Source organism: Camelina sativa, chromosome 7, assembly GCF_000633955.1.
Source record: "Camelina sativa cultivar DH55 chromosome 7, Cs, whole genome shotgun sequence".
NCBI classification, from domain to species: Eukaryota; Viridiplantae; Streptophyta; class Magnoliopsida; order Brassicales; family Brassicaceae; genus Camelina; species Camelina sativa.
In genome coordinates, this window is record NC_025691.1 from 31,179,369 (window position 1) to 31,205,835 (window position 26,467).

General features: G+C 38.1%; 5 protein-coding genes and 1 pseudogene across 7 annotated transcripts; 3 read left to right on the forward strand and 3 right to left on the reverse strand.

Annotated features, from left to right (window-relative positions):
• Positions 325–3,502, forward strand: LOC104703618 (U4/U6 small nuclear ribonucleoprotein Prp31). 2 transcript variants are annotated; one of them, XM_010419658.2, is made up of 8 exons: positions 325–436; positions 547–587; positions 793–855; positions 982–2,009; positions 2,101–2,171; positions 2,682–2,790; positions 2,930–3,005; positions 3,101–3,502. In XM_010419658.2, exons 2-8 carry the CDS (start codon positions 585–587, stop codon positions 3,203–3,205), a joined length of 1,455 nt encoding a protein of 484 aa, XP_010417960.1. In that variant the 5' UTR covers positions 325–436; positions 547–584; the 3' UTR covers positions 3,206–3,502. The 2 variants fall into 2 exon arrangements, with proteins under 2 accessions (XP_010417960.1, XP_019083616.1); XM_019228071.1 differs by lacking the exons at positions 2,682–2,790; positions 2,930–3,005; positions 3,101–3,502 and having other exon boundaries at positions 959–2,009; positions 2,101–2,203.
• LOC109125510 lies at positions 4,853–6,024 on the reverse strand (annotated as a pseudogene).
• Positions 8,759–11,180, forward strand: LOC104703619 (U-box domain-containing protein 19-like). Its single transcript, XM_010419659.2, has one exon. The coding sequence runs from the start codon at positions 8,847–8,849 to the stop codon at positions 10,917–10,919; it is 2,073 nt and encodes a 690-aa protein (XP_010417961.1). The 5' UTR covers positions 8,759–8,846; the 3' UTR covers positions 10,920–11,180.
• On the reverse strand, positions 11,590–17,947 carry LOC104703620 (RNA-binding protein 25-like). The gene is made up of 7 exons (XM_010419660.2): positions 17,394–17,947; positions 15,957–16,213; positions 15,673–15,825; positions 15,138–15,540; positions 12,825–13,463; positions 12,154–12,740; positions 11,590–12,026 (listed from the first exon to the last, which is right to left on the reverse strand). Exons 1-7 carry the CDS (start codon positions 17,833–17,835, stop codon positions 11,775–11,777), a joined length of 2,733 nt encoding a protein of 910 aa, XP_010417962.1. The 5' UTR covers positions 17,836–17,947; the 3' UTR covers positions 11,590–11,774.
• LOC104703623 (ubiquitin-like-specific protease 1D) lies at positions 19,987–23,905 on the forward strand. Of its 2 annotated transcripts, none has more exons than XM_010419663.2 (14): positions 19,987–20,449; positions 20,674–20,716; positions 20,816–20,991; positions 21,082–21,449; positions 21,602–21,650; positions 21,986–22,071; positions 22,152–22,181; positions 22,260–22,355; positions 22,448–22,550; positions 22,660–22,757; positions 22,942–23,064; positions 23,216–23,330; positions 23,415–23,522; positions 23,648–23,905. In XM_010419663.2, the coding sequence occupies exons 1-14, from the start codon at positions 20,099–20,101 to the stop codon at positions 23,801–23,803; spliced, it is 1,902 nt and encodes a 633-aa protein (XP_010417965.1). In that variant the 5' UTR covers positions 19,987–20,098; the 3' UTR covers positions 23,804–23,905. The 2 variants fall into 2 exon arrangements, with proteins under 2 accessions (XP_010417965.1, XP_010417964.1); XM_010419662.2 differs by having other exon boundaries at positions 19,989–20,449; positions 20,810–20,991.
• On the reverse strand, positions 23,873–26,359 carry LOC104703621 (dual-specificity RNA methyltransferase RlmN-like). Its single transcript, XM_010419661.2, has 9 exons — positions 26,047–26,359; positions 25,898–25,965; positions 25,687–25,789; positions 25,497–25,594; positions 25,220–25,350; positions 25,023–25,131; positions 24,712–24,903; positions 24,494–24,630; positions 23,873–24,402 (listed from the first exon to the last, which is right to left on the reverse strand). Exons 1-9 carry the CDS (start codon positions 26,297–26,299, stop codon positions 24,114–24,116), a joined length of 1,380 nt encoding a protein of 459 aa, XP_010417963.1. The 5' UTR covers positions 26,300–26,359; the 3' UTR covers positions 23,873–24,113.

The following is a 26,467-nucleotide window of genomic DNA, read 5'->3' on the forward strand; positions in this document are numbered from 1 at the left end:
TTTGAACTTTTTTTTTTTTTTTTTTTTTGGTAGGATTATTTGAACTTCTTTGTTTAGCTAATTTACAAATACAAACTTCTATGTTCCCAATTATAAAAAATGGTATTTTTTTCCTCGATTCTGTATCCTCTCCTCCTCTCAAAACATTATCCATCCATTTGTTTTGTTTGGGGGTAAGAACATGAATCTCTACATTATATAATGGAACCCTAAATTTGGAAATTTGCAGAAGCCCATTTACCAATTTAGGTGCGAGAAAGGCCCATTTAATTAGGCCCAACTGTAATTGCCGACTTCGAAAACTCGATTTTGTTTCTAGAAGCTACACAAAAGGTTTTATAACTTCAGACATTCGTCGCCGGCTTCAAACATCATCCATCATTCACTGCTCCGTCTTCAAATCTCCGATTTAGGTTACTCCTTCGATTCAGTCCAGGTACCTTTGATTTTTCATCCTCGTCTCTTCAATTGGGTAGCCCCAAGCTTCCAGTATAAATTAGGGTTTCTGATTCAACGATCTCGTTTTCGTTTCTGTTTCATCCGCAGGTCACTGAGGCGTTTGCGTTCTAAGTAGAAGAAAGATTATGGTAAGCGTTCATTAAACCTCATCTCTTCATTTGTATCGACATATGTTTTTGTTTATTTTAGATTTCATTCATCTTGTCACAAAATTTCAATTTTTAGGGTTTCAGAGTAGTTCTTGTTTCTCTTTGTTTGAATCCTTTCTGCTATATGAACATGGTAAAGGTTAGGACTTTGCTGACTTAAATATATTTGGATCTGTTGTTGTAGGCAACTCTTGAAGATTCATTCCTTGCTGATCTTGACGAGTTATCTGACAATGAAGCAGAAATGGTGAGTGTCTTTTTAAAACCATTTTTTGATTAATTTTGATGTGTTTCAGTTTTTTTTTTGTTTTTGATGTTTGACATGGAGGAGATGTGGTTTTTAATTGTAGTTTGGTCGGTTATTCATATTCAGGACGAGAATGATGGTGATGTTGGAAACGAGGAAGAAGATGTTGACATGGACATGGCGGATTTAGAGACTCTTAACTATGATGATCTCGACACGGTTTCTAAGCTGCAGAAGAGTCAGAGATATATTGATATAATGCAGAAAGTGGAGGAGGCTCTTGGAAAAGATTCTGATGGAGCTGAGAAAGGAACTGTATTGGAAGATGATCCTGAGTACAAGCTTATTGTGGACTGCAATCAGCTCTCTGTTGATATTGAGAATGAGATCGCTATTGTCCACAGCTTTATCCGTGACAAGTACAAGCTTAAGTTTCAAGAGCTTGAGTCGCTGGTTCATCACCCGATTGATTATGCCCGTGTTGTGAAAAAGATTGGCAATGAGACGGATATAACTCTTGTTGATCTTGGTGACCTTCTTCCATCTGCTATTATAATGGGTATTTCAGTTACTTCTTTAACCACCAAAGGGAGCCCGCTGCCAGAGGATGTCCTGCAAAAGGTGTTAGGGGCTTGTGATCGGGCTCTAGATCTTGATTCCGCACGGAAGATGGTCCTTGACTTTGTTGAAAGTAAGATGGGATCTATCGCACCTAATCTTTCCGCCATTGTTGGTAGTGCTGTTGCAGCCAAGCTCGTTGGGACTGCTGGAGGTGTGTCAGCACTTGCTAAAATGCCTGCCTGTAATGTTCAAGTTCTTGGCCACAAGAGGAAAAACCTTGCTGGGTTCTCTTCAACATCACAGTCCCGTGTGGGTTATATAGAGCAGACAGAGATTCTCCAAAGCACACCTCCTGGACTTCGGGCTCGCGCTAGCAGGCTTGTGGCTGCAAAGTCAACTTTGGCAGCAAGAGTTGATGCTACTAGAGGGGACATGTCAGGGATTAATGGAAAAGCTTTGAGGGAGGAGATCCGTAAGAAAATTGAGAAGTGGCAAGAACCTCCTCCTGCAAGGCAGCCTAAGCCACTTCCTGTTCCTGATTCCGAGCCCAAGAAAAGAAGGGGTGGTCGCCGTCTAAGAAAAATGAAAGAAAGGTAGCCTATTTCATCCTACTTTGTGTCCTTAATGATTCTAGATGGAATTCTACTACTTGCTGTATTCTTACCATCATTCTCTTTTAACCAGGTATGCAGTGACAGATATGAGAAAGATGGCCAACAGGATGCGGTTTGGTACACCCGAAGAGAGCTCCCTTGGTAAAATATCTTGTACTTTTCCTTGTTGTTAAATGTTAATGGCCACTTTTAAAGNCAAAGTCAACTTTGGCAGCAAGAGTTGATGCTACTAGAGGGGACATGTCAGGGATTAATGGAAAAGCTTTGAGGGAGGAGATCCGTAAGAAAATTGAGAAGTGGCAAGAACCTCCTCCTGCAAGGCAGCCTAAGCCACTTCCTGTTCCTGATTCCGAGCCCAAGAAAAGAAGGGGTGGTCGCCGTCTAAGAAAAATGAAAGAAAGGTAGCCTATTTCATCCTACTTTGTGTCCTTAATGATTCTAGATGGAATTCTACTACTTGCTGTATTCTTACCATCATTCTCTTTTAACCAGGTATGCAGTGACAGATATGAGAAAGATGGCCAACAGGATGCGGTTTGGTACACCCGAAGAGAGCTCCCTTGGTAAAATATCTTGTACTTTTCCTTGTTGTTAAATGTTAATGGCCACTTTTAAAGAACTTAGTCTAATATCTGTTCTTCATGATGATAGGTGATGGACTTGGTGAAGGCTATGGAATGCTTGGCCAGGCAGGAAGCAACAGGCTGCGAGTATCCAGTGTTCCCAGCAAGCTGAAACTTAATGCCAAGGTCGCCAAAAAGTAAGTTTCCTCGATTTCTCCGATTTTTATGTTATTACTCTTACCCTGTAGATTAATAATCTTTACTGTCCTGCCATGTTCTTCCATAATATCTCCTGTGCGTCCTCATTTTGAACTGTAAATCAATGGCTCTTTTCAGGCTTAAAGAACGACAGTATACAGGTGGTGCAACTACCTCTGGTTTGACATCGAGCCTGGCTTTCACTCCTGTGCAGGTAACAAACATTTTCATTCGATTCCTGACGAAGTTTTATCTTGTTGTGATCCATTTTCATCGCTGTCTAACTCCAATTGGTTATATATTTGACAGGGGATAGAGTTGTGCAATCCGCAACAGGCTCTAGGATTAGGCAGTGGGACTCAAAGCACTTACTTCTCAGAGTCAGGAACCTTCTCCAAGCTCAAGAAGATATAAAAGTTGCAAGACAGAGAGACAAGTTTTCAAGTGTTGAAAAACTTTTGGGATTTTATCTTAGAAGATGAATGGTGTAAATGAATTGAAGAAGACTGAGAAAGGTAGAAAGTGGTGTTATAACTGCTTTCTATATCTCTTGTCTGTTTTAAGGTTTCTTCTGACACTTAAGTCGAGACCAAAAACAGAAACCCTGTTTCGTATGGAGTAGTCCCTCCTGAATCACTTTTGTTGCACAACCATACCTTAAAAAGTTAAAAAGACTTGCCAATTTAAGAAACGTTTCATTAATTTATATTGTTTTACCCGATTCATATCTATCCAGCATCCGCAGATTCCTTAGGTTCATGTATCAACTACATGATTCACGCAAGCCATTGCAACTTCAAACGTAATCAGTTGCTTTAAAACTTTCTTCAACATAAATCGACTGGTTAGATGAAAACTTAAACTTGCAAATAATTAGATATTTTTACTCATTGTTCCACAAATGTGATTATTAATTTCCTGATTAATCTTACAAAATAAAGAGGTTACTAATATCGCCATCGTTTCTCTTACAAAATGCTAATCTGATAAGGTGTGAGTACAAGAAAAAATGTTCATTTAAGACTACTAAACCTTACGGTTCAACAGTAATGTCACCCGCGTGGTTGAGAGCACAATGGAGACATTATTGTTGTGAGAAAGTGTTTGCACCAGCTCTTTAAAGTTAAACCTATGGTTATCACTTAACAGTACAACCATTTTGTCTAATGTCTTTGTGCTTTGAACTTTGAAACACAAGTTCCACAAATGAAGCCACGTGCTTTGACTCTAAATCCTGAGGGTATCTATACCAACGTTGATCCCGATTCAAGCCTTGCAAGTCCAAGTATTTCTCCAACACATCCTCTACTCAACAGAAAAAAAAATAATGGTTCTATGATTATTCGAACTCGAAGATAGTTAGAAGGGAGGCCAAGGAAACACTAATGAAAGAAGGTCATGGTAACTACTAACTACATACCGGTAAGCTGTTGCGGTCACGAACTGTCACCATCTTTAAATCAGGTGAGTTTTGTAAAAGCCTTACTATACCAGCTGGAATAACATACTGGAAGATCTCTCTTTTATCTTGAACATTGGAAAAGTAACACCACAAACCTCGGCAAGAGATAAAATCTAACATAAGAGATAGTGAAGAACACCAAAACACATATTAATTAGTACCATTCGTAAACTTACTTATAGAGCCTCATAACCAATTAACATAAGTAAAGTAAGTAAGAAGGAGTTAAAGACCATTGCAAATCCAACCGCTCTCTTCAAACAATTATTACTTATTATAACCTGGATCCACATCAAGTGATATACTTTGGTCTTCTCTCGTGTTATCACAGGCTGGTTCTTTATCCATCTCAAGTCGAACCACACCAAAAGTGGTATTTTATACAACAATGGAAAGCTTATAAAAATTGAAAATAAATGTGATAAAATTGTGCTTAAAACTTGCAGTCTAATATTGTTTACTAAGATGGCCATTGTGTCATTAACCAGGTTCAGATCCAATGTGTAAGTAAAAAACAAAAAACAAAAAAAACACTGTATATTAATTAATTGAGGCTCCATGTAAGATGGTCATCAAGACTCAAGAGTCAAGACTAAACCCTATGATTCACCACTCATATGATGTGTGCCATTCTGCCTGGTTGAGAGCACAATGGAGACATTATTGTTGTGAGGAAGTGTTTGAACCAACTCTTCAAACTTAAACCTAGGGTAATCTCCGTATAACTGTAGAACCATCTTGTCTAATGCCTTTGCGTTTTTAAGCACAAGTTCCACAAATGAAGCCACGTGCTTCGACTCTAATTCCTGGTGGGATCTATTCCAAGAGGCTCCATCTTTAATTTGATCTCGAACCTCCCACGCCCACGAAGTCGTCACAATAGTTCTTCTCAACAGAAACAAAAAAAAAACAAAAGAAAACATGATTCTTGGATTATTCGAACTCGATGATAGTTACAAGGGAGGCTTAAGGAGAATAAAAGAAGAAGTTTATGGTAAATATACGAACCTCTGTCTTTGCATGAACTATCACCGTCTTTAAATTAGGTGAGTTTTGCAACAGTGTTTCTATACCAGGAATAACACACTGAAAGATCTCTGTCTCAAGAATCAAAGCTTTTATCTTCAACATCGGAAAAGTAATACCACCAACCTCCGCAACAGATAAACGCTAGCATAAGAGATAGTGAACCACAAAACAAAATATATTTATTAGTACCATTCGTAAAAACTTATAAAGGCCTCATGAAAACTAATCCATAGGCACACGTTAACTGTGAAACCAACATTAGTAAAGTAAGTAAGAGAGTTGTAGACGTTAATCCTAAAACATACCTGAAGAAAGTTGCACCCAAAATTAAGCTTCTCTACATTCTCAAACATCTCTAGCATTTCATGAAGGGTTCAAATAGAGAATCATGGATTGTCTCTCGACCTGAGTGACTGGAAACGTTCACTTTAGCTTCAGTTAAAGACGAGACATCAACTAAAGCACATGGTAACTGATGGTTGTGCATTCTGAGAGAATGGACATGTGGTGCCACAATCTGCATTGGCTCCGACATAAAACGGTCGCAGGTTATTTCTAATGTTCTCACGCCCAGCGATTTGCTGAGATCAAGAACCCTAACATTACGACAACGATTCAATTTTAAGCTTTCGAGAATCGGACAACCACATAGAATCTTAGCAACAGATTCATCGGAGATAGAACTGTAAGTCAAGGACAACTTCTTTAGCGATGTCCAAGATACAGAACATGAGAGAATCATACAAACGTGTGGTAACTCAAAGCTGAGTTGCTTAATAGAGGAATTGTTGTAGAAGATATTTATAGTTATAATGATAATTAGAATTTTGACCGACGAAGAGGGATAGATTCTCCACGTCGGGGGACATGACGAACTCCATCCACCTGTCCATGTCGGCAACAGTGTGATACATTTCTGTTTTGAGATGAAACTTGATCATCCTGGGAGCTGTGCAGCGAGTTAGGGCTTCTTTTATCCAAGCAGCATTGCCTGGCGGCATATGACTATCAACAAAGGAAAGAAAAGGTGAATCGGACCATATATGCCTCCATCGTCTAGACAAGACACAAGTTGTGACGGCGAGTTGCGTCGGAACAAAGAAGAGGATATGTTGGAGGATCTCATCAGGCAACGAGCTTATTAAGTCAATATTCTGGAGATGACCACCACGAAGATGATCGTTACACAATATAGGAAGACCTTGAAGCGGCGGTGGAGCTCTCGTGCGTCATCTTACTTTGTTAACCTAAATTTTGTTTCGTATCTTTTTTCTTCGACTGTAACACAATATAATGACTTCGTGTCATTTTTTCTATTTTTTTTATTAATAGACTAGTCAAATAATATATAGCAAATTTTATTAATTAGTCCGATCATGGCGAAACTCTATATTTGTACATCGCTCGGACATTCGATAAAAAAGACTAGTCAAATAATATATAGCAAATTTTATTAATTAGTTAATGATATCCTACTATATTAATTGAGAAGTATAAGTATATGCGGTCAAAAAAAAAATTGAGAAGTATAAATATAAAATTAATTTTAAAAAGGATAAAAAGTTGGTTTTAAAGCAATTGTTTAATTTTTCAATAAAAATAAAAATATAATTTTAATATTAAACTATAATTTTTTAACTAATTATTAGTTTTCTAAAAAAAATATTTTCTCTCTCTACTTTATGGACGAAAATTAATAGATTTTTAAAAATTAGAAACCAATCAAAATTTTAAAAAATAAGATTTTTTATATAAGTATATAATATAATTATTTTTAATAACTATATTTAGAAGATTTTATTGAGATTTTAAATTATGATTCTCCTATCATCTTAATTTCTTTTATTTTATCTACAATTGTTTTTGAATTATCATATAATACTTATGATTAATAAATATGTAGATTTTTTTTCTGCATATGTTGTGATTTTATGTGCATATGTTGTGATTTTTTTTTAAAAGAAGATATATTACTCAATTTATGAAGAAAAAAATATGTACTACAATGTTTACAAATTAGTAAAACTAAATTTATTTGATTGATAAATTAATAACTTTTATTTAATTACAATTATGATATTATAATTACTACTTAAAAATATTTCACAAAATAATGATGCAAATACAACAAACAAACAATATAAAAGTGTAATATACATAAAATAAATTAAAATACCATAAAATTCTAAAATAATTAGTATTCAAAAAAATATATGTATATTTATCAAACAATTGCAATATTAAAAATAAAAAATATAACAATAATTTTTATTATTATATTATAATTTTTGGAAAAAATATACACCGGAGTTTTAAATGTTAATTTACCCACATATTGTTTTCTATACAGTATATATATAAAAAAGTTAAAAGTGCTTAAGCAACGTTTATTAACTATTTAACAATTGAAAAGAAAAAGATTTCCTAGAAACAAATTGGCATTTTGAATAATTCCTAGTTTTTTTTTAATTAATTGTATTAACATGTTATTTTATTTTATTGTATGATGTAGTGGGCTTTACAAAAATGTGGTTTTATCTGTTATATATTATGTTTAACTGAAATAAATGATAAATTTTGATATTTTTAAAAGAGGAAAATAATAAAAATATAAAGATGGGTCCTCAAAATTATAATACGTTTGGGTTTTCTATGAGAAAACTGCACCGTCCAATGTTTCTTGAAAACTATTATCTGACCTAAAAGAAAGAAAAAACAATAGAAAATGAAAAAGAGAGGCGACTCAAAAGAGACAACTCTACTATAGCAACAGCCTCTTGAGTCGTGTAACATCAATAAAATAAAGAAACAACCTGTAAAATTCTTCTTCGAAACAGTGTCTAAAACCAATGTACAATTATCAGTTCAGTTCATATCAATATCAGAAAGGAACATCTTATTAATTTACACGCATATTTTATAAGCAAAATATCTAAGTTCATTTCACTTACGTTGGTCTTAAACACAAAATAATAAAAACATAACAATTTAGAAACCTCTTCTTCAAGAACAATTATAAAATGATAAAACCGTTTATAATGTTTTCATCCAATAACATCCTAGAAGTCTCCTCTTAAAAAAATAAATAAATCAAATCACACATCATTGGATCCATCGATTAAATGAAATTCATGTTTATCTAAACTAGCACAATAGTATAATAATTGAATTGTGAAATAAAATATCAGAAGCATCATAGAAACTGTCGGCTACCTCCATGCACGGTACACCCTTCACCTTCACGACAACCTTGGTCCCTCTCACACTTCATCGCCACGGTATACCACGTGGCAAATTCACAGACCCTTAAATCTATCAACGAATCATACCTCTTCACGTGTCACAAAGAATCCAACACCACGAAGCGATTACAGACCTTAGAATTCTCAACGAGTCAAACCTCTTCACGTGTCGCAAATTTGTAGAAAGTTCAAAACCTCACACCACACAAACCAAGTGGTATATATCATCATCACAATCACTAAACGTAACACAACCTCAACAAAATAAGACTTAGAGAAACTATCTTTAGTTATCCTCTCAACCTTATAATATATTAAAAAAATGATACATACACAAACCGGGTCAGGTCGTCGGATTCTAACTTTTCCGGCGGTGAATCCATGCGAATCCATCTCCGTAACCACTCTCCTCGACTCACTATTACAAATCTCCGGCGAGATTCTAAGCTTCAAATCAAAACACTTCTCAACCAACAAACGAAGTGTTAAAGAAACTCTACGACATATCCAATCTCTTGTCATCTTCTTGGAAGAACTCCGGGTTCAAATCCGGTTCGGGTCAATCTCAGCGAGTCGTCGTTCAGTAATCTTGAGTCTCTCGGAGCTACACGTCATCTTCCAGAAACTCAAGTTCCTTTTAGAAGACTGTACACGAGAGGGAGCTAAGCTATATATGTTGATAAACTCCGGTCAAGTCTCAGCTCATTTCCGGGCCTTGATCCGATCAATATCCACTAGCCTCGACACGTTTCCAGTCGAGTCTGTCGACTTACCTGGAGAAGTCAACGAGCTAGTCTATCTAGTCATGCGTCAGACTCGTAAATCAGAAGCGAGACCTGACCGATACGACAAACTGGCTATAGACTCTGTTCATTGGTTCTTTAATCTGTTCGAGAACAGAATCAACCCGAACTCGGATGAGATACTCCGAGTTCTTGATCACATTGGCGTTAGAAAATGGAGAGATTGCGTTAAAGAAGTCGATTTTTTACGTGAAGAGATCTCCGCGGGGAAGAAGAGTAAAATTGAAATCGAGCTTCTAAGTAGTTTAATGGGATTCATATGCTATTGTAGATGTGTGATACTTCGAGGCATTGATGTTGATGATGAAGTTGGAGACGAAGATGAAGAAGATGAGGATTTGATGATGATTAGTGGTTTAAACATCGATGATCTTCGTTGTCCGATTTCTCTAGAGATTATGAGTGATCCTGTGGTTTTAGAAACAGGGCACACGTATGATCGGAGCTCAATCACGAAGTGGTTCTCCTCCGGTAACATCACATGCCCTAAGACCGGTAAAAATGTGGTTACTACTGCGTTGGTAGATAACTTCTCTGTCAAGCAAGTGATCCAAAGCTACTGCAAGCAAAACGGTGTAGTTTTGGGTCAAAAGGGGAAGAAGAAGGTGGCTGTAGCGGAGAGTTTAGCGGCGGAAGAAGCTGGGAAACTAACCGCGGAGTTCCTCGCCGGAGAATTGATCAACGGGGACGAAGAAGAGATGGTTAAAGCTTTAGTAGAGATTCGAATCCTCACCAAGACGAGTAGTTTTAACAGAGCGTGTTTGGTGGAAGCTGGTGTTGTGGACTCGTTGATGAAGATTCTTCGTTCTGAGGATCCGAGGGTTCAAGAGAACGCCATGGCTGGGATTATGAATTTGTCTAAAGATACCGCCGGAAAAACTCGAATCGCCGGAGACGACGGTGGTGGATTGAGGCTGATCGTGGAGGTTTTAAACGACGGTGGTGCGAGAAGAGAGAGTAGACAATACGCAGCGGCTGCGTTGTTCTATCTATCTTCTATCCGAGATTACAGTAGATTGATCGGAGAGATCTCAGGTTCGATTTCGGGATTGGTGAGAATCGTTAAGAGCTGCGATTTCAGCGATTCGGCGAAACGCAACGCGTTGATCGCGATTCGGAGTTTGTTGATGAACCAACCTGAGAATCACTGGCGTGTTCTCGCCGCCGGATCTGTTCCCGTTCTTCTCGATCTTTTGAGATCTGACGAGGTTAGCGACGGGGTCACGGCGGATTCGATGGCGATTTTGGCGAAAATGGCGGAGTATCCAGACGGGATGATTTCTGTGCTCCGTCGTGGAGGATTGAAACTCGCGGTTAAGATTTTGGGTTCGTCGGAGGTTTCGCCGGCGACGAAGCAGCACTGCGTTGCTCTGCTTTTGAATCTGTGTCATAACGGAGGAAGTGACGTCGTTGGGTCTTTGGCTAAGAACCCGTCTGTTATGGGGTCGCTTTACACGGCGTCAAGTAACGGCGAGTTTGGAAGTGGGAAAAAGGCAAGCGCGCTTATTAAAATGATACACGAGTTTCAGGAGAGGAAAACCGGTACGGTTGAACCGGTTTTAGGAAGAGAACGGTTCGTACACGCCTGGTGATTTGGTTTATACACAGACACTGTAGTAGTAACTCTTTGAGCTTTTTTTATCGAAGGGTTAAAGATAACTTCATTTTTTTGTTTTTATAGATTTAGGAATTAGAATATTATTTACTATTTATACGTACAAATATATTCTGTACTTAAACCTGTATATTTTTAGCTCTGGGAATTTTTAATAACCCAAAGAGCTAATAAATGTAATAGTTTCTACTTTCTAGTTTCCAAAGACACTGAATAATACTAGTCCTTGTTATCAGAATCAATACTTGTCCTATATATTTTATAAATCTGTTTCCACTATTATTTTAATTTATAATTTAAAATGATGCCCCAAATAAAAATAAACTAGTTTATATATACCAAGTGAATAAAGAATAAAGATTGAGAAGACAAAAACTTCATACTAGACTTTTTTTTGGCGTCAAAAACTCATCTTTTAAACTAAAGAGAAGAACAAAGAGAACAAAGAGAAGAACCTAGGGGATGTAAATAAAGCGGCTGATAGAGTGGCAAAGGAGTCTCGTTCTTTTCAGAACTATGATCCCAAGCTTTACTCTATTGAGCCTAATTGGATTAAGAATGTTGTAATGATAGATAAACCCGATGTAACATGATTTGGGTGAATTTAAGTTGAAGTTGAGCCAAAAAAAAGAGAGAGAACTTTAAACTAAGTGGTGCAAATATTTATTCTGTGAACTAGAATGTATATCTTGTGTTTTTCCTTGTTTCAATCTCTTCTTTTGCATTAAGCTTGTAAAACATGGCGATTCTTTCTTAAATCCAAGGACAAGAAGACTTCGAAAAAAATTGGGATATGAAACAACATAGGAGGAAAGATCTTTAAAGAAAAGTTTCAGGCTTTGGATTTTACCGGGACTCCAGCTTCGACCCGCTTGATCTCAAATATAAGCATTCTCCACATCTTCAGCACAAACATCTCAGCTTCTTCGTCAAGAATCGATTGCAACAGCTCAAGCATCTGAGACGCTTTCACGTGCTGTTGAGTGTTTGACACAATGAAATCTACCAGCGTCGCTTCCTCTTCTCCTAGAAACTCCATGATTTTCTTTGATATCCACGGCCTCATTCTCTCGTGCAATTGGTGCTTTTCAATTAAAGAAAAAGGAGAAAACATGAGCACCAAAACAAACTCACAAGTCACAAGCAAGGCGATCATATAAGGGATCACTGATCTTAGTAAAAGTGGAATGAGAAATGAGATTTAGGCTTACCTTGTCATACATAGCCCAGTTTATCTCGTATGAAAATAAGTCTTCCTTTGTCTTTGGGATCGTATCTATCAATTGTTTTGCATCCAGAAACTTGGTATCAGGTATCTTTGTTTTTCCAGGCTCTTTAGCGTCTTTAGTTGGACCACTATGCCCATCACCTCGGTCCCTGACTCTGTCTCTGTCTCTATCCCTTTCCCTGTCCCTGTCTCTGTCCCGGTGGCTTGCCTTATCATGAGAACGTCTACTCCTTTGTTTTTCGGTTTCTGTTGTTTCCTCCTTGGGATTAGTACTCGAAATTCGTTTTGCAAATTCAGCAGCTAAAGCCAAATGAGGGGGTGTATTCCCTGAACCACCATGGGCCACGGCTTCCTGTTCCTCGGTTGAGTAATCTATAGGAACTAAAGGTTTCATCTTTTTATCCTTATGAGCTTCGTCTTCATCCTCCTCATAGAAAACACAAGGTACAGATGTCCACTTTCCAGATCCCACAAGCCCAAATCCTAATCTTTTCGAGGGAGCATGTGCCTCTGATCCACTATTACTATCAATAGCCATGGATTCATTACCAGAACCATTTTGTTCACAATCTACAATTGGCAAAGGGAGACATCAGAGAGAGAGACAGAAAAGAGGAGAGCGATAAAAAGGACAAGACAAGAGAGAATCCTTACCTGCTGCATGGTGCTCATGGACAGATTCACTGACAGTTTGGAGAGTTGGGTTATGATCGTTTTCAATAGGTGATGTCTGAACTGTTTCGCTTCCAATCGCTGCCTGTCCAGATAGGAGCCTTAAGGCATCTAATTGCTGTTGCTGCAACTTTTGCTCCTCGGCACTCCTCTTCGCCTCAGCAACCTCTTCCTCTTCTTTCAATCTATCAGCCAAGTCATCCTCCTTTTCTCTTTGTCGCCGTCTTCTTCTCTCATCTAATGAACCCCTATGCCATCTTCTTCTTGATTCATCATCCTCTTCATCCTCCTCTTCCTCATAGCGGATTTCCTTTTTCCTCTTACGCTCTTTATCTTTCTCTTTCTCCTTCTCGTACTGTCGTTCCTTCTCCTTTTCTCTTTCTTGGCGTTCCCATTGTCGAAGACGAGCCTGGTAAGCACGCTCTGCATCCTCAAGTTTCCTCCTTTGCTCTCTCTCTTTCCTTGCCCGTTCTCGCTCAGCCTCCCTCTCGTATCTATCCATTTCTTGCTCCTTTTCACTTCTTTCTCTGCTTCTTCTGTCATTTCTCTTATTCCAATCAGGTGAGCTTGTGTCAGGCCTATTGTGTTCTCCAGAAGCCTCAACATCATTTGCTGCAGCATCTACATGAAAAGAACATCCTATCAGACCCATATCAAAAGGAAATTAGAAAATGGCAGCCGAATTAAGGACAAAGAATAGTGGAGGAAAAACAGACCACTCCTAGTTATGTCAGTGTTGGAGTCACCATCCTTAGATTTGAAAGCAAGTTCCATGCCTGAACCATCAGCAGGTGGTGGTGGGGGTGGTGGAGGCAGAGGGTTGGACTTTAACCTTTCTTCAATTGCACTTTCAATCTTTTCCATAGCCTCTCTGTCTGCTTCCCTTTCATCGTCAGTTAGGACCGCAGAATTTGCAATATCGATGTTTTCTTTCTTTGGTTCTCCATCCTTCCCTGTCTCATTCTCAGCACTCTCAAGTTTTTCTCGCTCACTCTCAGAACCTTCAGCTTGGTTCTCTTCGGTTCCTACAGCTTGACTTTCCTTGGCTTTATTTGCAGTCTCTATTTTCTTCTCAACATATTTTAACAAATATTCCTTTGTTGCTTGATTAACATTAACCTACCGGCCATATAGAAAAAAAATGAGAATAGAGTTAAAAGAATACCGTAGAAGCATATATAGATCTTGGTTGATACATCTGCTTGGAGAAACATAAACATATTTTNTGTATTCCCTGAACCACCATGGGCCACGGCTTCCTGTTCCTCGGTTGAGTAATCTATAGGAACTAAAGGTTTCATCTTTTTATCCTTATGAGCTTCGTCTTCATCCTCCTCATAGAAAACACAAGGTACAGATGTCCACTTTCCAGATCCCACAAGCCCAAATCCTAATCTTTTCGAGGGAGCATGTGCCTCTGATCCACTATTACTATCAATAGCCATGGATTCATTACCAGAACCATTTTGTTCACAATCTACAATTGGCAAAGGGAGACATCAGAGAGAGAGACAGAAAAGAGGAGAGCGATAAAAAGGACAAGACAAGAGAGAATCCTTACCTGCTGCATGGTGCTCATGGACAGATTCACTGACAGTTTGGAGAGTTGGGTTATGATCGTTTTCAATAGGTGATGTCTGAACTGTTTCGCTTCCAATCGCTGCCTGTCCAGATAGGAGCCTTAAGGCATCTAATTGCTGTTGCTGCAACTTTTGCTCCTCGGCACTCCTCTTCGCCTCAGCAACCTCTTCCTCTTCTTTCAATCTATCAGCCAAGTCATCCTCCTTTTCTCTTTGTCGCCGTCTTCTTCTCTCATCTAATGAACCCCTATGCCATCTTCTTCTTGATTCATCATCCTCTTCATCCTCCTCTTCCTCATAGCGGATTTCCTTTTTCCTCTTACGCTCTTTATCTTTCTCTTTCTCCTTCTCGTACTGTCGTTCCTTCTCCTTTTCTCTTTCTTGGCGTTCCCATTGTCGAAGACGAGCCTGGTAAGCACGCTCTGCATCCTCAAGTTTCCTCCTTTGCTCTCTCTCTTTCCTTGCCCGTTCTCGCTCAGCCTCCCTCTCGTATCTATCCATTTCTTGCTCCTTTTCACTTCTTTCTCTGCTTCTTCTGTCATTTCTCTTATTCCAATCAGGTGAGCTTGTGTCAGGCCTATTGTGTTCTCCAGAAGCCTCAACATCATTTGCTGCAACATCTACATGAAAAGAACATCCTATCAGACCCATATCAAAAGGAAATTAGAAAATGGCAGCCGAATTAAGGACAAAGAATAGTGGAGGAAAAACAGACCACTCCTAGTTATGTCAGTGTTGGAGTCACCATCCTTAGATTTGAAAGCAAGTTCCATGCCTGAACCATCAGCAGGTGGTGGTGGGGGTGGTGGAGGCAGAGGGTTGGACTTTAACCTTTCTTCAATTGCACTTTCAATCTTTTCCATAGCCTCTCTGTCTGCTTCCCTTTCATCGTCAGTTAGGACCGCAGAATTTGCAATATCGATGTTTTCTTTCTTTGGTTCTCCATCCTTCCCTGTCTCATTCTCAGCACTCTCAAGTTTTTCTCGCTCACTCTCAGAACCTTCAGCTTGGTTCTCTTCGGTTCCTACAGTTTGACTTTCCTTGGCTTTATTTGCAGTCTCTATTTTCTTCTCAACATATTTTAACAAATATTCCTTTGTTGCTTGATTAACATTAACCTACCGGCCATATAGAAAAAAAATGAGAATAGAGTTAAAAGAATACCGTAGAAGCATATATAGATCTTGGTTGATACATCTGCTTGGAGAAACATAAACATATTTTAAATGAGAAGAGAACTAAACAATTACCAAAAGCTCTTGTCCATCTATAGTACGTTGGGTCAGTAGGCGTATTGCACGGAGAATCCCTTCAGCTGATTCAAATTCGTAGAATCCAAAACCTTTAGGTTTCTTGGTGGTAGGATCTTCCGCACGTAAACAGCTTTTGACATGGCCACAAAACTGCAGGACAAAATTGACAAAATCAATTCTTCTATAGTGTATAGCAAAAGAGATGGACGTAAGTGCCTCGAACATAAACACCCTTAAAAGCAGCAGAAGAGGAAAATACAGATTGCAAGCAGAAAACAAACCTCAAGAATAGACATCATAAATTCATTTTCTATGGTTGCTATCTTGCCAATGTAAATTGTAGTCTGGGGCTTTTCTGCAGGTGTTACGTAAGGAAGAGAGGGTGGTCTGACCATAGGAGGCATCATTATGGGACGGAGACCAAGCATTCCTGGAACAGCAGGTCGTGGTGCTAGTTGAACAGCGATTGTACCAGGCGGGCGCATAATAAACCCAGGACGAACCATTGTTGGATATGGAGAAGGATAACGGAGAAGCCCTGCATAAACAAAAACATGACTCTACAAATTCATCAATACATGTTTACATTTGTAATACTCCAAACAGCAGCATTGGCATAAATAAATCAAAATAATCAAGAAGCAGAATTGAAAATTCATTTTGTATTGTTACCACAAACTAGAGCAAATTAGATATGAACACCAGAGGCAGTACAAATACCACCCAGCTGAACAGAGAACCTGAAGGACACATTGAGAAGATAGCACCAGTATCGTAGTCATTATTACCACATTACGTAGTCATACCTCATAGGGCAACTTCTGATAGGTAAGAATCTATAATCAACTGATAAATGTTGAATTTGAGATTCAGTGATAATAAAACTCCCATCATCTCATGCCCCATATGGAACTTATAAAAACTATTATTACCCATCACAATAGCTTTATTTCAACTATTAGCAGCTTGACCACAGGAAGGAAAAGAAAAGAGAAACATGTGGANTTATGTCAGTGTTGGAGTCACCATCCTTAGATTTGAAAGCAAGTTCCATGCCTGAACCATCAGCAGGTGGTGGTGGGGGTGGTGGAGGCAGAGGGTTGGACTTTAACCTTTCTTCAATTNCAGTCGCTAGAAATGCTTGCTGCCGTCAGTTGGCATCAAGTTCAAAGTTCATAAAACTACAGTAAATCTCAATTTTACATAATAATTGGGGAACATGAGGCAAAAAATTTCAAGAACCTTAAAGTCAGCGGTTTGGTTAAATTGTGTAAAGAATGCTATCTTCATAGGAGTTACACTAACTAACAAAAAATGAAGGAGATAATAAGAAGAACAAAAGCGAATGTGCGCATACCAAAATGAGGGAGTCGTAGTAGTGAGAGTCCCTACCCAATATTTGATGCCTTGCAACCATTCTCACGGAACTCAATCAAGACACTGTATGAGAAAACACCCGGTCATCGGTGTCCCTGTTCTAGTTTCCTCCCTATTTCCTCTTTCAATAAAACTTCTATTCTACTCTTAACCTTTAATCTCTCATCTAACTACATTGACATATCGTTCCACATCACTAGTTTATGAATCACATTCAACATACACAGAGAGCAAATATGCCATGGAAACAAATCCTACAGCCTAAAGCGCATCATGAGCGTGTAAAAAATCAAAACTTAAGAAAATTAAAAAAAAAGGCAGAGAAGGATAGAAGAACCCACCCTGAGGAGGCATGGGACCTGGAGGAGCAACACCATGAATTCCTGGGTAACCATTAGCCATAGGCTGGAAAGGTCTCATACCAGCCTGGTTCGGAGGCTGCCCTTGATACTGAGGCATGGATCCAGGAACCCCCATAGAGTTCACGCCGGGAGGAGGAACTCCAGAGCTAGGGTTTTGAAAATTCGCAACGGGATTGAATTGCATACCGGGATGGAATGGTGGAGGCGGCGGGAGATTGGTGGGGACAGGAATCTGAGACGGAGGAGCATAAGGCGGACCAGGTGGAACAGACTGAACAAGAGCGGCGACTTGTGGCGGATGTTGTTGAGGCGGAGGTGGTGGAGTTGGTGAAGGATTGGGAATTGGAATCGAAGTAGTGGGTTCCGGTTTCTGAGAGTTGAGATCCCCCGTGGCCGGAGAAGAAGAATCGCCGTCGGCCATGGGAGACTATAGTTGGGTTCGAGAACTTAGAAGCTTTGGCAATGGGAGTAATGACTTCGATGAATCCTAAAGATTTTGTGCCCTAGAAATTCACAATGTCCAATTTCAATTACTCTTTTTCTCTCTCTCTTGTGCGTGTCAAATAAAAGATTCTGCTACACCAATTTATTTCTTGAAAAACATGTAAAAAAAAATACAAATTATTTTTATTTGGATTTTTAATATCTAATTGTTTTAAATTATAATAAAATACATTAAATAATAAAAACATATTATTTAAAACTCAAAATAATAAATACTATTATTCATGTTTTTAACAAAATCAAAATTCCAATTTTATCTTGATTATTTAATTAATTATTATTTTTTAATAATAAACACTTTCAGTTTTCTATTAATTATATCGAACCGGAAGTTAATCCTTTATGCGTACCACGTCGATATCCGACACCTTTATTTTCTGATTCGATCGGTTTGTTTTATATCATCGAATTAGAGTAGCTTGGTTTAGAAAAAACCCTAAACCCTAAACTCGACATAGGGCTTTGGTCAGCTCGAGTGTTGGATTCGTCATTGTTTGGGTATAAATTTTTCGTTAGAAAGGTGAGTTAATGACTATGGCTTATCTCAACTTGAGAATTCTCTGTTTTGGTGTTCTTTGAGTTGTGTGATTGATTCCCTCGACATAGCTAGAGTTTTCGGAGAATGTCGAGCAGGCGTCGGTTGACACCATCCTTCGCCAGGTGTCAATATCGATTGACACCAGAAGGATGTGAATTTGTTGAGGTTGAATTTGGCATCACAGACATTGTGGCGGTGATAGTTGGAACCGAAAGAGGTAGAGAGAGATCGTGTTCAGCGAAAGTACATAAAATTTTTATGAGAATTAATATGAAATAATAAAAGTCTTCATTAAATAATCGATATAAACTCACAGTCGATGTAAATTCTACGTAAATATTACGATGTGAATAAATTATCTTTTATTTGGTCGCAAATTTTTGTTCTAAATGAAGTCAAATAAGAATACTCTTTTTGGTGATTGGAAACGATTACATTTCCTAAATGTTGTGAGATTGTCCCACAAATGCGATTACATTTCCTAAATGTTGTGAGATTGTCCCACAGATGCTGTTGTTTGTGCTAATATAAAGTTTCATTGAACATAATAATAATAATAGATATATCTTGATGTAGATTTCTATTACTATAAGAAAATGTTTGAATTTGTAACAGAGTTTGATACCAAACGGTCCAAAATATTGGAAACCCACAATGAATAATTAAGAAAGAATATTCTAAGAACTTAAAAGAATTTGCTAGAGGAGATCTTGAAAACTAAGATACATCCCGCATACACACATATATATATGTATATATGCATTGCTAGTATTTAGCATCAACTACCTCGTTGAAATCAGGATGAACAAACGAAAAGGTAATAGAACTAAACTTAGCAGAGATAGAGAGGATATCGAACAGAATACCATGGAGTTCTTATGAGGAATAGAATCCGCATACACAGAGATATATTTATCTAATGAAATTGACACTCTTCTTAATATCGAAAGAGTAAATACTAAATACTAGCAATGCATATATCTGAATAAAATCGAGTTAATCAAATCCACATCCGAATAAACTTTATAAGAATCTGCAAGATCGAAAATGAATCATATCCGAATTTTACATACCCAAAATAAAATAACCAAAACTATATTCTTTATTAAAAATCAAAATTTATATTAGAAAAAAAATAATTAAATAGATGTATTTAAATGTCTAATAATCTATTGTATTTGTTACTTATGCTTTTATTTGTCAACTTATTCAAAATCCGAACCGGACTCAAAGAGATAAAATGGTTCTATTCGAACCAAAAATTTTAAACGTTTTTTCCATTAATTCCCGCGTAAATATATATTATTTAAAACGACGATGATCCTATATTTTCTGGAAACAAATGTAAGCTAAGATTTGAGAAACCCTAAAATTAATGTTTTGAGAAAACTTAATGTATCATCATTACACATTATCCCAATCTGTGAACAAATTAGAAATTACCACCATATGATATATATATATACCACGAAATAAATTCTCAAATTACCAAAATTTACTCAAAGATAAAACGAAAACAAAACCTCTTCTAATTAAAGAGAGTCCCTAAAACAAGTGAAAAAAACGAAACTGATAAGTGAAGGATTCTGAACAAAAGAGACAAATGGGCGATTGAGAGGAGAAGCGGCCTTGTTTTGGGGAAATGACGGACTATAAGACGAAGGAACTCTTAGTAGTAGATTGTACCAAGAAGAAACATTTTGTGATTGATTGGACTACAGCCATGGACGACAAGGAGGAAGCAGACCAAGTTCCCGAGTTGGAGATTGTTACCACCACCAAACCTCCGCCGCCGCCAACGTTTCTCTCCGACGATCAGATTGATTCTCAGAAATCCCTAACCGATCGTGCCCTAAACGAGCAGCTGGAGCGTAACAAATCCCACCTCGTGAAATTAGGTCCGGGTTTACCAGACAAGGGTGAGAGAATCCGACTCAAAATCGCCAGCCTCGAGGAGGAGAAGCAGCGTAGGGTTTTACAGCGCTCGCAAATGGTTTGTTTTAATGGGTTTTTTTAAAAAGCTTCACACTTGTTTTGTTTGGTGTTGTTGACTACATACATTTCCATAAATCTTTAGTGTTGTTTCTCTCATCTTCTAAGCTAGAATTGAGCTCATTTAAACATGTGAAATTTTTTATGTGATCTCTTTAAGAGATTTTTTTGATAGAGATGGTTTATCTGATGTGAAAGCTACAAGACTCTTTTTATTTTTGGCAGGATGTGGATAGGAGTTTGAAGACCATGCAATCCACAAGCTCAGGTATTTCTTGGTGTAGACTATGTTAAATTGCATGTTGCTTTCTTAATAGCTTAGCTCAGTGTCTGAGTGTTTAATGAACCATGTTTCACGTAGGTTCAGATGCCTTAACACAAAGACAAGCAGCCTCAAATGACACCTCTAGACAAGGGAATGCAGCCTCAAATGACACCTCTAGACAAGGGAATACAGACTCAAAAGACACCTCTAGACAAGGGAGTGCAGACTCAAAAGAAGTCTCACGGTCAACATTTAATGCGTTTTTTACTAAACCGAAGGTATGGAACCTCTTCATTTTGCCATTTTTTTAACTGTTTTAGATGGCTACTTGTTCATGATAGTACTACTTTGTAATATGTGTTCAACAGGCGGATACTCAGTCAAAAAATGCATTTGGCAAAGAACTAGAAGATTTGGGATGTGGAAGTCAGTCAAAGAAAGCATTTGGTAAAGAACGAGTAGATTTGGGATGCGGAAGTCGGTCAAAGAAAGCAGTTGGTAAAGAACGAGAAGATTCGGGATGTGAAAGTAGGAAACACAAGGCTGATAGAAGGCCCGTAACAAGGATGAGAAGTGGGTGGCGGTTGTTGCCAGATATAGGGAAAGCTGAGAACAGTGAAAAGCAGTTTAATTCTGGATTGAAAGGATCAAGAGGGAATCAGAAATCCAAGGACTCTTCCTCTTATTCTCTAGTTGATGATGATGACAACGACCCCATTGGCCATGAAACTCCTAGGTCCATTTCTTTTCTCCTTTTCCAACTGTTTCTGCTACTATTTTGTCGTTTTTAAAGGGTTCCCAGTGGTTAGTTCTATATTGTTGTGACATGCGTTATGGTACACAAGAGAATGAGTTGTATTGTAATCGCGCAACATCTTTCTTTCATAGGGAGTGGTCTTGGGAAGAATATCTATCACAGGGTTCAAAGGGCCGTAAGGTATTATTCTTCCTTACTCCTGTTACCATATATCATGCAATTGCATTTTCTTGTGTAATCATTATAAGTCCTAAGAAATTTACTCCAGCAGAAGCATGGCTCATTCTGCGAAAACTTCTGTTATTTCCCAACCGACAGTTTTATGAAACCTTACGAAAGACTTTCAACTTTAGAACAGTTAATTGTTCTCTAGATAAACTACAGAGCTGTGCTGTTTAAATAGATTTAGACTTCCTAGGAAAAAGCTTTCTACTTGGCTATAGCTATGTTTTGGCTTATCCAATATTTTTCTCACTCCAACTCGTTTGATATGTTGTTCTTTCAACTTACTACAGCAATTAGATGATACAGTAATAAACGTGGATGAAGAAGAACCTCGAACTCCAATGGTGGAGGAGCAAGCTGTTGAACTGCCTGAAGGGTAATAATCACCTGTTTTCTTTTTAGCTTCATCAAGTTACAGCTGGTTGTATATAAACTAATAGGTGATGAAATTTGCAGCTTACAGGAAGAGATATGCTACCCATCAAGGTAAATCTATGTCAAGACTGATCTAGGTAACTTACTGTATATTTGTTACCCTCAAAATATTAATGCTTGGTGATCCAGGGACGATCCGAACCTTGTTCAAGTTTGTCTTAAGGATCTTGAATGCCTTGCGCCTCGAGAATTTCTAACATCGCCTGTTATGAATTTCTATATCAGGTAGTTTTGGAGTGTTAGACTTGCCATATATGTTGTCTTATATAATTGCATGATTTTTTATATAACTTTTTTCCCTCATTTTCTTTGGCTAGGTTCTTGCAGCAGCAGATATCAACATCGAATCAAATCTCTGCTAATTGTCATTTCTTCAATACCTATTTCTACAAGAAGCTCAGTGACGCTGTTACATACAAGGTGATTATAAAATTGTGATCCTTAGAAAGTCATTCTCTGTTGGTATTCTTGCATTTCACATTTTATCTTGTTGCTTATGTTGGCTTGTTTTGTCCTTTCAATTATATAGGGGAATGACAAGGCTGCCTTTTTTGTGAAGTTCAGGCGGTGGTGGAAGGGGATTGATTTATTCCGTAAGGCTTATATTTTTATGCCAATACATGAAGAGTAAGCTCTTTTCCTTTTAGCACTGTAATTTTAGCTTATTTCAATGGCCACTGTCATTTTATAACAAAAGCTGCTTTTGTCTTTGTGATGGAGACATGTTATCCGCGCCTTGCAAATCTTTAGATTTTTTTTCTAGAGTTCTAAAGAGCTATATATTCAGCATGATTCTTGTACCATGTTTCAGTCTCCACTGGAGCCTTGTGATAGTTTGCATCCCAGATAAGAAAGATGAAACGGGAATTACTATACTTCACCTGGATTCGTTAGGACTTCACTCGAGAAGATCAATTGTTGAAAATGTAAAAAGGTGAGATGCCAGGAGCTTTACCTATGACTTTATCTTTTCACATGCTTGAAGTTGTGTGCATACGGTTTCAATTCACAAAAGGAAAAGGTATTGCATTGGCTTATAAATGCAGAATACCACATTCACTGAATTCTATGTCAACCGGTTGCAGGTTTCTAAAAGACGAGTGGCATTATTTGAATCAAGATGGTAATTTATCGGATCTACCTATCTCAGAAAAAGTATGGAAAAACCTCCCCCGTAGGATCAGCGAAGCTGATATACAGGTCAGTCTTTTACCTTCTTAATCTCATGATCAAGTAACTTTGTTTAGATCAATTCGTCTTATGGTTTTCCCTTTGTACAACCAGGTTCCGCAACAGAAGAATGACTTCGACTGTGGTCCGTTTGTTCTCTTCTTCATTAAGCGGTTCATCGAAGAAGCACCTCAAAGGTTGAAAAGGAAAGACCTGGGAATGGTGAGTTATCGAATCATAATCTTTTCCTTACTCAAACTCTTTCCCTGATGCCGAATCACATAGCTCAAACTCTTTTCCTGATACCAAATCACTTATCTTCTGCTTACTCTTGTTTTTTTATCCAGTTCGACAAGAAGTGGTTTAGACCTGATGAGGCCTCTGCTCTGAGAATCAAAATCCGAAACACACTCATCGAGCTATTCCGTGTCAGTGACCAGACAGACCAAACCAGTACAGATAATGCAGCAGCATCCAAATCAACACATTGCTCATCGCTCTAACAGAGTTTAAGCTCTTCTGTTGTATAGACGTTAAGGCAAAAGTACTATTATTGGGGGCAAAAGTTTAACTAAAAAGAAATAGCCATAAGTTCATATAGGTTCAAGTATGCGCTTTACATATTCTAATTGATTACACCTTTGACCTTCGTAGAAACTTGCAACAAAACAAAAACCTTTTAACTTTAATTGTAGTTTTCACCTTTAACAAAATTTCGTTGTCACAGAACACCTTTGAGGATACATAAAAAATTGGCATCTAACTTCGTTGAAAATGAGATGTTTTCTTTTTCCTAATCCGACATTTGACAAATCAAACTGATGCTCTTAGAGCAGTGCGGAACTGCTCAGGCACCCGCATCACTGGTGCCTGAATCGCCCCAAGCATGCCAAGCTGACCACATGCTGCCATTTGATCGTTGCCTCGGCTAAACCGCATGAGAACAGTGCAGCCTCCTTCAGCCAGAATGTTACGAAACTTTATCATCTTGTCTTCGTCAGTCTGTATGAACTGAGAACCACTGTGTGGGTTGAATTGGATAAGGTTGATCTTGCATGGAATCCCCTGCACAAGCTCCACTAGCCTCCTTGCATCATCCATGCTGCACAATCAAAGAGTTGATAGTTTCAGATTTGAACCATTTAAGCGGAACAGAAAGCTTACCAATGGTCTCTAATGATGATTTCCCTTACCTGTCATTCACTCCTGCGAGCATTACATATTCAAACAACACTTTGTACTTATGCCTTGAGCTCAGTTCTTCTCTGAGCGTCTCAAGGAGCAAAAATAACTTGTATTTCCTGTTAATTGGCATGATCCAGTTTCTGACCTGCACGGTTCAAGTTAAATGAGGTCAGATCATCCCTCATAAAATGTTTGACTGTTTTAAAGAGATAGCATGAAACAAAACCTCATCAGTTGTTGCATTCAGACTGACAGCCAAAGCACAGTTTGACTCACGGAGAAAACGCTTTAGCTGAGGAACAAGGCCGCTGGTTGAGACTGTGACCTTACGGGGACTGAAATGAAGTCCATGCTCATCTACCATTATGTTTGCAGCTTTGATGACATTGTCAATGTTGTGAAATGGCTCTCCCATTCCCTACAAAACACATCCAGTTCCATTAGAAACTGGAGACAACAGTATAAACAGACCTTAAATATGTTGAACGCCTAAAATAATATGTAGAGTTGTTTTATTTGTCTCACGAACATGCATACCATAAAGACGACATTTGTTATTGACCCAACTTCATGGGAAAGCAATCGTCTAGCATAGACAGCCTGCTCAACTATTTCAGCAGTAGTGAGATTTCTCTTCAAGCCCATCCTGTGAAATCAGCACAAACATATACATTAAACCACAAATCAAGAGCTGAGAAAGTAGGTCAAGAGAATATCTGCATTCTTCAGCTTACCTGCCAGTGTAGCAGAACTGACAATTCATGGCACAACCTACTTGGCTTGAAACACAAACTGTTGTCCTGCCTCGATCACAAGGTATAACAACAGTCTCAATCACAAGTCCATCATCCAACGTGAACAGAATCTGCAACATCCTGCGAGTTATGAATCAATGAGAACATTCCCAAAACCTCACTGCGATATAATCCTTGTCCATTCAGTGTCTAACATCATCCAGGCATCACAGAATACTTTAAAATGTTTTTCCAAATAAGAAACGATCAAATTCACCTTCCTAGTTCCATCTGAAGCCGAACGAATATCCTTAAAAGATAATGCACCAAACACAGCATGTTCACTAATCATTTTCTTGAGATCTTTGTTCAAACCTATAAGAATAAACAACATAACCTAAGAACCAATCCGCATCAACTGAGAGCACAAAAACTCTTCTGAATAAAAGACATATCAGTAGACAAACCTTCAAGCTCATCAACATCATTTGCCCATATATTGTCCTTGTATAATCTCTTCCACAACATTAAAGCCTGTCCTGGTCTAAACCCATGAGACTGAACCCATTCCTACACAGTTGAAAATAACCCCAATGCTAACATTACTTCGAGAACAGGATAAGTCATACCCTTCAAGAAAAGATTGAGACTTTAAATTAAAAAAAAAAAAAAACTTCCTTCGAGAGCAGTATAAGTCATACCCTTCAAGATCACCTTCTGATTATCATCATCTCTCACCACAGAACCTAGCAGATATAAATCATCAATAACTACATTTCTCAGTATAAAGGACCCAAATCCGCTTAGATAAAGTAGAAAGTATTCACCTTTAGCCGATGAGAAGTCTTCTAGTGAAGGAAGATAAGCTGCCGAAGAAGAAGAAGAAGAAGAAGAGAAGCAAGAGAAGGAGAAGCTTCGGGATTCGAGGAAACGAATTGAATTGGTAAGACGGTGGTTGCGGAAAGGCGAAGAAGGTAAAGATAGGGTTCCGGGGAAAACCACCGTTGATGAGAGTAGCGTCGGAGTGACGACGACGGCGGCGGCAGAATTGGCGAGAGTGGTGATACCAAGTCGCCTCATTGTCGACGAATCACAAAAATCGAATTTTTCTTATTATCTGCATAGTCACTCAATGACTCAAGTCCCTATTATTGTTACCATTAATGTTAGTCACAAAATTTATATAATTAATAATGTAAATTTTACTGTTTTACTGAAAATAAATAATAATAAATAAATTCCGAATTT

Excerpts from the sequence above, each read along its gene's own strand:
- LOC104703618 (XM_010419658.2), top strand. Across the intron at positions 856-981 it reads CTGACAATGAAGCAGAAATG|GACGAGAATGATGGTGATGT; the intron begins GTGAGTGTCTTT and ends ATTCATATTCAG. Across the intron at positions 3,006-3,100 it reads TGGCTTTCACTCCTGTGCAG|GGGATAGAGTTGTGCAATCC; the intron begins GTAACAAACATT and ends TATATTTGACAG.
- LOC104703623 (XM_010419662.2), top strand. The coding sequence starts at position 20,099 with ATGACGGACTATAAGACGAAGGAACTCTTAGTAGTAGATTGTACCAAG. Across the intron at positions 20,717-20,809 it reads CATGCAATCCACAAGCTCAG|GTTCAGATGCCTTAACACAA; the intron begins GTATTTCTTGGT and ends TGTTTCACGTAG. Across the intron at positions 22,182-22,259 it reads GAGATATGCTACCCATCAAG|GGACGATCCGAACCTTGTTC; the intron begins GTAAATCTATGT and ends TTGGTGATCCAG.
- LOC104703619 (XM_010419659.2), top strand. The coding sequence starts at position 8,847 with ATGATACATACACAAACCGGGTCAGGTCGTCGGATTCTAACTTTTCCG.
- LOC104703620 (XM_010419660.2), bottom strand. The coding sequence starts at position 17,835 with ATGGCCGACGGCGATTCTTCTTCTCCGGCCACGGGGGATCTCAACTCT. Across the intron at positions 13,464-15,137 it reads CACTGACATAACTAGGAGTG|ATGCTGCAGCAAATGATGTT; the intron begins GTCTGTTTTTCC and ends CTTTTCATGTAG. Across the intron at positions 12,741-12,824 it reads CCATGAGCACCATGCAGCAG|ATTGTGAACAAAATGGTTCT; the intron begins GTAAGGATTCTC and ends TGCCAATTGTAG.
- LOC104703621 (XM_010419661.2), bottom strand. The coding sequence starts at position 26,299 with ATGAGGCGACTTGGTATCACCACTCTCGCCAATTCTGCCGCCGCCGTC. Across the intron at positions 24,631-24,711 it reads TGAATGCAACAACTGATGAG|GTCAGAAACTGGATCATGCC; the intron begins GTTTTGTTTCAT and ends TGAACCGTGCAG. Across the intron at positions 24,403-24,493 it reads CTCGCAGGAGTGAATGACAG|CATGGATGATGCAAGGAGGC; the intron begins GTAAGGGAAATC and ends TTGATTGTGCAG.